The sequence below is a fragment of the Corylus avellana genome, chromosome ca5 (assembly GCF_901000735.1).
Source record: "Corylus avellana chromosome ca5, CavTom2PMs-1.0".
Classification (NCBI taxonomy): Eukaryota; Viridiplantae; Streptophyta; class Magnoliopsida; order Fagales; family Betulaceae; genus Corylus; species Corylus avellana.
Window position 1 is genome coordinate 4,562,155 of NC_081545.1, and position 13,739 is coordinate 4,575,893.

A 13,739-nucleotide genomic window follows, 5' to 3' on the forward strand; every position below is an offset into this window, starting at 1 on the left:
GGGGTGCAAAGGCTGTTACGGTTAGCGGTTAGTGGCAATAACCGCTAACCGTAACCGCCCTAGCGGTTAGTAAATTTTACTAACCGCAACCGCTAACCGCCTAGCGGTTAACGGTTAGCGGTTAGTGGCCGGTTAGCGGTTAGTGAAATAGATAACCGCCCGCTAACCGCTTTTTTAAAATTGAGTTTTTTTTTTGGGCTTTTTTTTACCCTCATTTTTTTTTCTTGTATTTTTAATATCTTCTTGGGCCCAATTGCTATAAATATTTGAATTGTCATTGGATCATATGATTAAGTGTTGATCTTATAAACTTACAAACAAACAAAAATACTTCAATTGTAGTTATAAGTAACACATTGTTTATTCCAATGTCAATTACTTAATTTGATATTATATGAATCACATTGTCATTGTCATTGTACATGAATAATTGATTAAGTATTGGAATTGTAATTGGATCATATAGTTAAATATTTATCTTATACATTTATATTATTCAATATGCATATAATATAACTATAAGCAATTTTATATATATATATAATTCAAAATTGTTCAAAATTGTTAATTTTCTTTTTTTTTTTCTTTCAAAAAATGGTTAAATTTCTTTTTCTAAAAAATGTTCAAAAAATACATTAATACTTCAATTGTGATTATAAGTAACACATTGTTGAATCTAATGTCAATTACTTAATTTGATATTATATAATCATATAATCTCATTAAATTATATCATATGATTCATATGATTAATTATTTAAATTCTTATCATATTTACTTATAATCTTTTTTCTTTGAATTGAACTTAATATCTAATAGTAAATGGTAATGTTCAAACTCCTAAATCCTAAATTCCTAAAGTATCTAATAATGCTTTAATTAAATTGTAGACTTGTAGTTATAAGTAACATATTGTTTAATTCAATTAAATCAATTGTGATTATCATTGTACATGAATCATATGATTAACTTGTAGACTTATGACTTATGAGTTATGTCATATTATATATGTATTATTTATTATTATATAATCATATGATTTAATGATCAAGTTATCATGTGATATAATCATATCAATTATAGTGATAATATATAAATTACTAAAATTATAATGATAATACATTAATACTTAAATTATGTTTATAAGTAACACATTGGTCATTGTTTAATCCAATGTCAATTACTTAATTTGATATTATACGAATCATATCATCATTGTACATTAATAATATGATTCACTTGAAGTCTTGAATAAAGTAGTTGAATTGTCATTGAATCATATGATTAACTATTGATATTATACATTTATATTATTCATATACATATGTAGACTTATATAGACTTATAGGTTTATAACATACATTGGAAATAAGTCTCTAGATATTTAATTGTTGTATTAGTATGAATTAGTATACTTATGAGTTATATCATATTATATATGTATAATTTGTTATTATATAATCAAATGATTTAATAATCAATCTCATGTGATATAATCAAATAAATTATAGTGATAATATATTAATACTCAAATTGTGATTTAATTATTTTTTAAAAAAAATTGTGATTTAATGATCAAGTGATTATATGATATAATCATATAAATTATAGTGATAATATATTAATACTCAAATTGTGATTTAATTATTTTTAAAAAAATTGTGATTTAATGATCAAGTGATTATGTTATATGTATAATTATAAAAATATATTATATAAAAAGGCGGTTAGCGGTTAGCGGTTACGGTTAGTAGACCCAATAACCGCTAACCGCTAGGCGGTTATGGCGGTTAGGCGGTTAGCGGTTAATGCGGTTAAACGGTTAGGCGGTTGGCGGTTATAGCGGTTAGCGGTTAGCGGGCGGTTAAAAACCGCCCGCCTTTGCACCCCTATATACATATAACATAATCACTTGATCATTAAATCACAATTTTTTTTTAAAATAATTAAATCACAATTTAAGTATTAATATATTATATTATCATTTATATGATTATATCACATGAGATTGATCATTAAATCATTTGATTATATAATAACAAATTATACATATATAATATGACATAACTCATAAGTATACCAATTCATATTAATACAACAATTAAATATCTAGAGACTTATTTTTAATATATGTTATAAACTTATAAGTCTATATATGTTATAAGTCTATATAAGTCTACATATGCATATGAATAATATAAATGTATAATATCAATACTTAATCATATGATTCAATGACAATTTAAATATTTTATTCAAGATTTCAAGTGAATCATATTATTAATGTACAATGATGATATGATTCGTATAATATCAAATTAAGTAATTGACATTGGATTAAACAATGACCAATGTGTTACTTATAAACACAATTTAAGTATTAATATATTATCGTTACAATTTTAGTAATTTATATATTATCACTGTAATTGATATGATTATATAATAATAAATAATACATATATAATATGACATAACTCATAAGTCATAAGTTTACAAGTTAATCATATGATTCATATACAATGATAATCACAATTGATTCAATTGAATTAAACAATATATTACTTATAACTACAAGTCTACAATTTAATTAAAGCATTATTAGATACTTTAGGAATTTAGAATTTAGAAGTTTGAACATTACCATTTACCATTAGATATTAAGTTCAATTCAAAGAAAAAAGATTATAAGTAAATATGATAAGAATTTAAATAATTAATCATATAAATCATATGATATAATTTAATGAGACTATATGATTATATAATATCAAATTAAGTAATTGACATTAGATTCAACAATGTGTTACTTATAATTACAATTGAAGTATTAATGTATTTTTTGAACATTTTTTAGAAAAAGAAATTTAACAATTTTTTTTTTTAAAAAAAAAGAAAATTAACCATTTTTTGAACAATTTTGAATTTTTTGAACCATTAGTAACAATTTTTTTAAAATTGAATTATTGATAGTTAATAGTTTTATCCTTCAACCTTTTTTAAAAAAATTAAAAAAAAAATTATATAGAAGGCAAAACTATATCGTTTTGCACCTGTATATATTCATCTCCTTCTTCCAACCCTAAATCTCACGAAATCTCAAAATCACTCAAAGTTGCTGAGCAGCCTCTCTCAAGTCTCAACTCTCTCAAACTCATCCGTTGCTCATGATCGGCTCAATGAAAATACTAGGTAGTTTTTTTTTTCTCAAATTAGACCGCCAAGGTCAGTGATTTTGGGTTCATTTTCTTGGAGTTTTTCCCGAGCTACTTTGATTTTTGATTTCCTACTATTTTACAATTATTTCCAATGATTTTGGGTCGTTTATTGTGTATTTGTTGATTATTGGGGTATGATTGGAATGAGTTTTGGATTATATTGGGCCCAATAAGATATTAAAAATACAAGAAAAAAAAATGAGGGTAAAAAAAAGCTCAAAAAGCCCTAAGAAACCAAAAAAAAAAAAAAACCCAATTTAAAAAAAGCGGTTAGCGGACGGTTATCTATTTCGCTAACCGATAACCGCTAACCTTTGCGGTTAGTGAAATTTACTAAGGGCGGTTACGGTTAGCGGTTAGTGGCAATAACCGCTAACCGCTAACCGTTGCGGTTAGTGAAATTTATTAACCGTTAGGATGGTTACGGTTAGCGGTTATTGCCACTAACCGCTAACCGTAACCGTCTTTGCACCCCTATTATTTTGAATGAAATACTATATTAAAAAAAAAATTATATCATTATAATCTATTTATGGTACTTCCTCATCAAATATTTATATATCTAATCGAATGAACAAGTGGTTGAACCAAAGACTGATTGAGCTAGTGTACCATTGACAAAAAGACAAAAAGCTTTGACAACGCATACATTTTTAACAATTCTTCAAGGATAAAAATAACTAGTGGCGCAGGACGGAAGAGATTTTTCACATACAAGATAAACAACAACAACAAAAACTAAAGATAAATCGAATGTTAATTAATTCAAAGTCTTACCAAAATATCTACAATGATTATAGTTTGATCTAGAGTCTCCAAGGCCCCCTTAGTAGAATCTCATCACCATCAAAAGAAAAGAGGAATCTTTTCATTAAGGGCAATATTGCTAGGTGCTTGATATTTTAGTGTTCTTCTGGTGTCCTCCCAACTGTGATGTAGCTTTTAAAATCATCATTGAATTTGATATTATCATTATTGACTTTTAATCTATTGGTGATTTTAAAAGTCACATCATAGTTGAAAGGACACCAGGAGAACATTAGAAGAACACCTAATATTTCTATTTCATTAATCATAATTTGTCTATTACAATAGAACACTATGCCTATACCTAACCTTAATGTGACTGGACTTCCGCCAATCCTATTATTGAATTACAAATAAAATTGATACCATAAATAAAATTAATAATCTAATTAAAACTAAAGGACCAATTTATTCTTGTCTCATTCTGCATCAACCAGTCTAAAACATGAGATTTTTCGGAAACTATGGACCACGTCTTTATATATGTATATATATGTACGTATTGTAATGATGCTGAGGGTATTCCCCACTCAAATCACTCCTTTCCAATGAGTGTCATTAAATTTTGTCGTTAATGGGTGCTACCAACATCATTTATAACGAGAAAAAATTTAAAAGTGTGTGATAATATTGTTGCTTCGATCTGGGTGGTCCGTTGGGACATCTCTTTCAAATTGAATGGTTTATTTGTGTTGCATGGCATTGAGCCATTGAGAAGGAAATAGGTGATCAATGAGAGCAATCGTCAGAATTGATCGATGCCATGAGATATCAATTTTTCTCACCCATATATCCTCTGTGATGAAGCCACTTCCTGTTATAGCACCATGCATTTTTGTTCAAAAGATGAGATATTTTCCACACCATGTGGTGCAGATGGAGCCATTTTGTTGTTACAGCATTAGGTGTCTTTCATTACTCCTTCTTGGATTGAGGGGTCCCCTACGTGGGGGCTTGTCGTGGCTTGGATTGAGCCACGTGACACTCTTTCATATTCTTTTTTGGATTGAGGTCCCCTGAAGCTTGTAGGAGCTTCTAATTTCTTGGATCCAAGTCGTATCAAACCATATAAGGAGAAAAAAAAAAAAAAAAAAAAAAAAAGAAGGCAAAATAAGGGAAGGGCGTGGTCGGCCACCCTTTTGGGTGGTTGACCCACCTCAACGACACTCTTGGAGTGCCTGTCCATGGCCACCCCTTCAAATGGCGACGAGGTGATCGGCGAACTCCTATGATATGATACTTATCTTTGGTTATATTGTGAGGCTGATTTTTGTCCTATGATACTTACCTTTGGTTAGTTATGGAGTCTTTGAGGCTGATTTTTGTCCACCTTGCCACCACATCATTGTGAAGATCAAAGAAAAGAGATGCATTGATTCGTTACAGTAAATATGTTATTGAAAGAGGAGGCACTAAATATAAAATCCTTATGATTTGACAAGGTACATATTCCCTACAATTTTGCTCATAGGTGGGCACATAATTTAGACGATAAATATAATTTTTTTTATTTTTTATTATAAGGTTTATTTATCCGAACAAGTTTTTAGATGGCTTGCTTTCTTCTCGTGTAAATGGGTTTTGTAAGACTTTTTTATATTTATTATTTGAACTGCTAGTAATCAGAACAACAAATTGTCAAGATCCGAACCTGGGTTGTACATATTGCAATTGCAAATGATAAAAAGACTAGTGATTTTTATTCTCCCACAATTTCCCATATCCTGAATTCCAGAAAACCTATTAAATTCACTACTCTATTTTCAGTATCTCACAGCCACAAATTCTATGTCAAAACAAAAACAAAGACACAAGCTCATAACTAAAAAAACAAAAAACATTACAACGTTGAAAATCAAAGAAAGAGAAAAGGCCTTTTGATCTTTGTTGGGGACTGTTTTTCAAAGCTGGGATTACTTCGGCTTCTCTCTGTCGAGCTCACCATTGTCGGAAGCACCACCTCTAACGAAGCTCCGATGAGATATCGCTGTGTAAGGTTCTGACACGAGTTGCAGAGAAAGCACCGAATGTGCCTGCGGGCTAAGAAATTAGCCCCATGAACCCATTTGTCACATTTTCTGCACAAAAAAGCGTCATCAGCTTGGCAATATAGTGAAGCCCTTGACCCGCAGAGCTCGCACGGCACCGACCCAGTGGTGGCGGCGGCGGCATGGGGCGAATCGTCGTCTTGGTGTCCCGGCAGCCCGCAGACGCCGCCTAGCTTCCCCTCTCCTAGACCTTTGCACATGCTTAGAAATCCAAATATGGCGTGGCCAAGTAGTTGCAGGAAGGTAGCCTTTTTATAGGAACGTAAGCATGAAATGCTGACATTATTTCCATGAAGCTTCTTTCATTTTTGGCCAGATATTTCACATTGAGGTTATGAATGTAAATTCTGCCCTGGAATTTCAACATAATTGCATCAATGCCATTGCATGACAAAATAAAGCCATTGTTTTTGTCTTTTCTTAGTTTTCTAGCCTTTTTTCTTATCATTTAATACTTTTAAAACGTGCCCTTTTTTTAAAAAAAAAAAAAAAAGAACAAAATTAAACAATTGGTGAAATTTGTAAAAAACAAAAATATTATTTATGTGATTCTAAATGCCCATCTTTTCTTTTTTCTTTTTTTAAAAATACACTCTAAAACAAATCACTTTCTACAATCTTGTTTAAAGCGTGCATTTAAATCTAAAACTTATGGCGGAGATAAATACTTGGAATATATTATTATTATTGAGTTGAAGATACACTTGGGGAATCTTTTGGATGCAATTGATTGCAGAAAAGGGGCATTTTGGTAATTGAGGAGAGTGGAGAATGTGTGACTCCACTAAATTTGACAAAATAGCAAAAAGCTAAGACATGATTAAGGGCCTTTAGGATTGGTGAGGTGTTTGAGGGGTTGAGTATGAGCCATGATTTTCTGTTGTTGAGTGGTTACCAAGTCAATTTGGGTTGTTTTTCTAAAGGAGAAAACTTTGTTGTATGGCCAAGAATTAAAGGGCTTCTATTTTGGGGACCCCACCAACTCACAATAGAGTTCTTAGCATGTAGGACAACTTGGGGGGGTGAGAAACTGATTTGACTGATTTTTCATGGAAAGCCTTTGATGCCCATTCCTTTTTGGACCCCATATTTTTTTCATAGGGGTGCACGTGGCAGGACAGGAGTGGAGGGAGTGTCCTTGTCCACAAATTGTTTTAGCGTTGGTAGATGAGTCCACATGTGTGGTTGAAACTTGAAAGCTTCTGGCTTTTATATTCCATCCAAAATGAGATTGTGACTAACAATATTTTGATTTGATATATTAAAAAAAAGTAGTGGAGAAAAATAGGCTTGGATGGGTGCTGGATGGATAGATATCCAAGTAATTGTGAGAGACGTTGTTGGTTGGAGAGTAGAAAAAAAGTTTTTGTCTGACATGGGGTCGGAAGAATTTTTTTTAATTTAATCTATAAAAATAATATGTGTTTACTTTTTTAATAATATGTGAGATAAAAATTTATTTTAATTTTATTTTTATTATTAAAAAAAATATATGCAACTCACATGTTAAGAGATATAAATTATTTTTATAAACTAAATTAAATAAAATTTCTTCAACGTTTGAAGGAAGACTTTGTCTATGTTTTTTTCACAAATAAATTTTTATTTATTTTTTTAATAATTGTTGTTTAAACTGTTTTTGTTTGATTGTACCGACTCACTCGTAGGTTCCCAAGCTAAATTAAACACCTACAAGTATGACTTTGAAAGATTGAGATGTGAACATTGACACATAAAATAAATAAATAAATAAAAATTAAAATTCTTCAAGAAAAGTATTTGTTACCCACAGAAAATAATAATAATAATTTTATAAAAAAAAATAATAATAATTTTAGAAAAAAAGAAAAGAAAGAAATTCTTCAAGAAAAGTAATTTACTTGTTGAGTATCATGTGATAGGAATAGCATTTTTTTCATAGTCAAGATTAATTTTAATACATATTTTTAAAAAATTAAATAATATGATATCATAAAATATCATAGTTATAAAATAAATACAATTATTTTATTTGAAAGGGAGAAGATTCTTCTCCCATTTGACATAGATCGAGTAATTAAATTCATCCCTTCACTTTCTAAACAGCTCATTGTCCCAAGACTATCCTTCACATTCATTGGAAGGCCATATATTAGAAGGATAAGTGCTGGGGTCAGTTTTTTTTTTTTTTTTTTAGAAAGTTTTTCTTCAAACTGGATGAGAGAAATTTTTTTCAACTTAGTTTATAAAAGTGACATGTGTCATTTGAACATATGAGATACATATGTTTTTTTAATAGCCTCATATGTTTTTTTAATAGCAGGAAAAAAATTGGAATAAGTTTTATTAAAAACTCATATACATCTCACATGTTATTAAAAAAAGGATACATGTCACTTTTATAGACTAGATTGAAGGAAATTCCTCCGACTCAGTTTAGAGGAAAACTTTGTCCTTTTTTTTTTTTTTTTTTGACCAATGATAGAGATTTTCTCTAAGCCGATATGAAGGAAATATCCTCCAACTCATGTAAAATAGTGCCAAGTGTCTATAAAGATTTAAAAGGCATGTTAAATTTAGTCTAAATTAGTAAACTATTATTAATGAGGTTAAGAATTTAATGTGCATTTTAAATGTTTATAGACACTTGGCACATGAGTTTGACGATATTTCCTCCATACTGATTTGGAGATTTTTTTTTTTTTTGAAGGGGAGAATTTCATATTCATTCATTGATAAAAGGTCGCGAGCAAAGTTCTTACAAACAGAGCAAAAACTCTGAAAGCAAATCATAGCTGAAGCTAAAGTTACATACGTCAACAATATACCAATCAACCATTACAAAACATCTGCTAATCCATGACTATTCATCAAGTTTAAAAATAGATCTGCACCAAACAGATACTTTCCAATGCATAGGTAGCTTATTCCTCGGCCTCGAGAGCAAAGAACCTTCAAGTCGAAACTCTTCCTCCTCAACCCAATAGCCAGGATATTGTTCACATCCACAACCTAAGGGTCCGGACCAAAGCAGTAACGAGTTGATCAAAAAAAGGACAGAGCCTTATTACAAGCAAAAAAACAAGAAAGAAAAACATATAGGGAAATAAAGGGATAAAATGGAAATACAAGTAAAATAGGAAAAAAATAACGGAAATACAAATTTCTGTCTTTTGACGATCTCATCTTAAAAATCAACAATTAAATAATATAAAAAATTTATTAACTCAATGAGTATATGTGCCTTTCACTACATGGGCCGCCTGAATGAAAATACCAACACAGGAGTATAGTGGACCATGTTTCATGTAGTCTAAGTCTGGGCTATCCTTATAGTCCCAGATATCCTTCCTCGACTGTTCCATCCCGGGCCCAAACAAATGCAAAAGAAACGTGTCACCTAGAGTCACAATTATGTTTGTATTATTGTATTAATTAAAAATAGCATTTTTTTTTTTTTCTGGAAGATATAACATTATTAGTCAAGAACATGCAAATAGAAGAGACCACTTTCATATTCATCTATGTCTAAAATATGACATAAATTTTTTTAGAGAAATGGTTGGTGTTAATATTTTATCCATATCATCTTACAAATTAATCATTAAATTGTTAGATTTATGTGGACTCTACTAGAGGCGGATCTATGGGGGGACTGAAAGTGGCCTTGGTATGCCCAAATTACAAGAAAAAAAATTGAAGGCAAAAAAAGATTAAAGTATTTTTTGCCAATTGGTCACTCCTTAAATTTTTTTCGCCCTTGGTCCCTCTCCAAATTGAAAGCTGGATCCGTTCATAGACTAAACATAAGTCAATGGTGGACCCTACAAATATAATTGTTGATCTATTAAATTTATAGGAGAATATAAAAAGAATATGGGCAAATTATTGACACCAATCATTTCTCATTTTTTATGTTATTGATGATGTAGTGTCAATTAATCTTTTGAATTTATTCTTATTAAAAAAAAAAAAAACTATTTAATACTGCCATGCCAAAAAGATAAAATAACAATATAATTTTTAACTTTACTCAATTTTTTAAGTATTTTAAACACGAAGTAAAGGGATTGAGATCCCCGGCACTTCTCCTAGAATTGCCTTTGAAATCCTAACCACTCATTTTCATCAAACAGCCACCAACTTAAAAATAATAAAATAAATATAAAATAAAATAATAAAATAGTTTATTAAAAATTAAAATAATTAAAAAAATAAAATGGGGTGGCCGAGCCATCCCATTCTCCCCCTAGGGGGTGGCAGACCACCCTAGGCTAGGAGTGGTTACGTTGGCTAGGGGTTTTTAGGCCACCCCAGTAATAACTCATAAATTTAATTTATGGGTTTGGCCTTTAAGAAATGATTCAGCCACCACTTGCCAGGCCATGGGGATGGTTGGCCAGCCCTTAAGAACAGGATGGGGTGACCGACACCACCACCAGGCTGAGTTGGGGTGGCCGGCCACCCCCATTTTATTTTTAATAAATTATTTTATTTTATAGGGAAAATATATTATAAGTCTCTAAGTTAACGCGCCAAAATAAAAAACTTCCTAGATTTTTTTTTTTTTTCAACAATTTACTCCTTGGGTCAATTGAAATGATAATAAAATCATTGCTGTCAAATTTTTTTAACAGCCGTTAGGGCCACTTAAAACATACCGTTTTACCTGATTAAAATATTAATTTTTTTATTAATTTAATTTAAAAAATTAAATCTAAAAATAAAAAAGCCACCCCTGGCCAACCCCCAACCCCTATGGGGTGGCCGCAAGCCACCCCAAGGGTGGTTTGCCCACCCCAAGTTTCCCCCCCAAACCACCCGTGAGGTGGCTTGCAGGTCACCCCAAACCCCTCCATGGGTTGGTCGCGAGCCACCCCATGGGTGTGAAGGAATTGGTGGCCACTTCAATTTTAAAAAAAATTAAATTAATATTTTAATCAAGTAAAACGGTGCGTTTTGAGTGGCCCTAACGGCTGTTACAAAATTTTGACGGCAAATATTTTATTGTCATTTTAATTGATCAAAGGGGTAAATTGTCGAAAAAAAAAACCTAGAAAGTTTTTAATTTTTGCGCGTTGACTTAGAGACTTATAATATATTTTTCATATTTTATATTTATTTTTAAAATTTAAATAATATTTTATTATTTTATATTGGGTGAGACACGTGGCAAATTGATGGCTGTTGGATAAAAATGAGTGGCCAGAATTTCAAAAAAAACCTATGGACAATTCTAGAAGAAGTGCTAGGGATCTCGATCCAAAGTAAAGAAGGTTAAGTGGTACACATGACATATATCGTATTAGTAATTTAACCTTGATGCGTGCAATGGAAGTATATTCTATATTTCTATACAATTCAAAACATTACAATTGAGTTGATAAAACATAATATAAAACTGATTGTGCAATTACTACAAACGGCTGAGATTTGAGGAATTATGGGCCTTTGGTATTTCCTAATTATCCCGATCCACTCTTATTAGTGGAAAAATTAGAGACTTTCCAATTGTAAATCTTGGCCCTTCAATTTCATCCAACGACTACCATAATATCACATGCTTAACGTTTTTTAAGAAATAAAAAACAAAATAATAAAATAATATAATTGATTTTTTTATTTTATTTGGCCGGTGGCCAAACTAGACCCCAAGGGCCAATGTTTGGGGGGCCAAAGCCACCCCCATGCCCAAACGGTGGTCCTAGGCGGTAGTTCGGCCATCCCAAGGTCAAATAAAATAAAAAAAATCAATTATGTTTTTGTATTATTTTGTTTTTAAATATTAAATAATATTTTATTAATTTTTATTTAGTGAAACACGTAGCATCTTGATAGTCGTTGGATGAGATTGAATGGCCAAAATTTACGGTAGGAGAATCTCCAATTTTTCAGGGAGGGGATCCGGATCCATTTCATAATCCGTTTGTTGTAACGCCAAAACAAAGACAGACAAGAAAATAACCGAAGTGAAAAAGTTGGATCAAAATGACAAAATCCTCCTCAGGTAGATCTCTGTTGCATTAGCGTCCAGTCCATGAAAAAGCCAACGAAACGCAGACTTTCCTTCTTAAAACGCACAATCCGCTTTCTTTTGTCTTTCTTGTGCTTTCACTCCCACGCTCTCACTCGCTCCAAAATGCGCCTAACGCTGCCCCAAAACCTGAGTCTCTCGCGCCTCAAAACCCTCCTCTTGATCGTCTCCTTTCTCTTCATCCTCTACCTCCTCTTCTACCGTCGCGATTGGCACGCGCCGCCAACCGTAGTCTCACGCGTATTCGATTATCCTCTCACGCGCCGACACCTCCTCTTCGCCATTGCCTCCTCGTCCCAGTCTTGGCCCCGAAGGAAGCCCTACCTACGCATCTGGTACTCCCCCAATTCCACCCGCGCGTTCGCTTTCCTGGACCGCGTCGCGGCCTCCGACGCCGGAAATGACAGTACCGTCCCTCCGGTCGTCGTCTCCGCTGACACCTCCAAGTTCCCGTACACGTTTCGTGGAGGTCTCCGGTCGGCGATCCGCGTGGCGCGCGTGGTTAAAGAGATAGTGGATCGCAACGAGAAGGACGTGCGGTGGTACGTGTTCGGCGACGACGACACCGTTTTCTTCGTGGACAACCTGCTGAAAACACTAGCGAAGTACGACCACGCACGGTGGTTCTACGTTGGGAGCAACTCGGAGAGCTACGAGCAGAACGTGAAGTACTCGTTCGACATGGCGTTTGGCGGTGGAGGCTTCGCGATAAGCTACTCGCTCGCTAAGGTTTTGGCAAGGGTTTTGGATTCGTGCTTGGTGAGGTACGCACATTTGTACGGAAGCGACGCTAGGGTTTTCTCGTGCTTGGCGGAGCTTGGTGTTGGTTTAACTCATGAACCTGGGTTTCATCAGGTAAAGATTGATTAAGCATTTTCTAATCAATTAATTTTGAGTTAGTCTTAAGCTTAATTTGGTATTATGCGTCGGATATAATTACATTTGTTGTAATGATATGATGTAATTACATTATGATTGTTTTTAAAGCTCAAACTAAGTTTAATTTATGATAAATGATACAATGTTGATGCAGACAAACAAAAGGAAGTTTTAGGAGACGTGTGTAGTTTGCTGTCTTTGGTATTAGGTAATTTCTGGGATGAATTCTCGGGGGTTGGCCACAACCTTCTACTTGGGCAATGCTTCTTGGGTAATTCTTCTATGACCCAAGTTGAAGAGCCAATCGGCCAACCCCTTTTAAGTCGAGGTATGGGACTCATAGGATGAGTAAGTATGTGGTATATAATATATAATTATATTTTGACAATAATAATAATAATAATAATAATAATACTTAAACATGATCAATTTATGATTAAATTACAATTTTTTGAGATAATTAAATCACAATTTAAGTATTAATATATTATCACTATAATTTATATGATTATATTACATGATGAATTGATCATTAAATTATATGATTATATAATAACAAATAATACATATATAATATGACATAACACATAAGTCATAAGTCTACGAATTAATCATATAATTCATATTATTCATGTACAATGATAATCACATTTCATATAATATCAAATTAATTATTAATTGACATTGGATTAAACAATGTGTTACTTATAATCACAGTTGAAGTATTAATGTATTATCATTATAATTTATATAATTATGTCACATGATCAACTA

General features: G+C 32.1%; 2 protein-coding genes across 2 annotated transcripts; one reads left to right on the forward strand and one right to left on the reverse strand.

Annotated features, from left to right (window-relative positions):
• Positions 1-5,841: 5,841 nt before the first annotated feature.
• Positions 5,842-6,273, reverse strand: LOC132181588 (B-box domain protein 30-like). Its single transcript, XM_059594837.1, has 2 exons — positions 5,968-6,273; positions 5,842-5,847 (listed from the first exon to the last, which is right to left on the reverse strand). Exons 1-2 carry the CDS (start codon positions 6,271-6,273, stop codon positions 5,842-5,844), a joined length of 312 nt encoding a protein of 103 aa, XP_059450820.1.
• A 5,815-nt stretch (positions 6,274-12,088) lies between these two features.
• On the forward strand, positions 12,089-13,316 carry LOC132181325 (uncharacterized). The gene has a single exon (XM_059594499.1). The coding sequence runs from the start codon at positions 12,090-12,092 to the stop codon at positions 12,954-12,956; it is 867 nt and encodes a 288-aa protein (XP_059450482.1). The 5' UTR covers position 12,089; the 3' UTR covers positions 12,957-13,316.
• Positions 13,317-13,739: the final 423 nt, after the last annotated feature.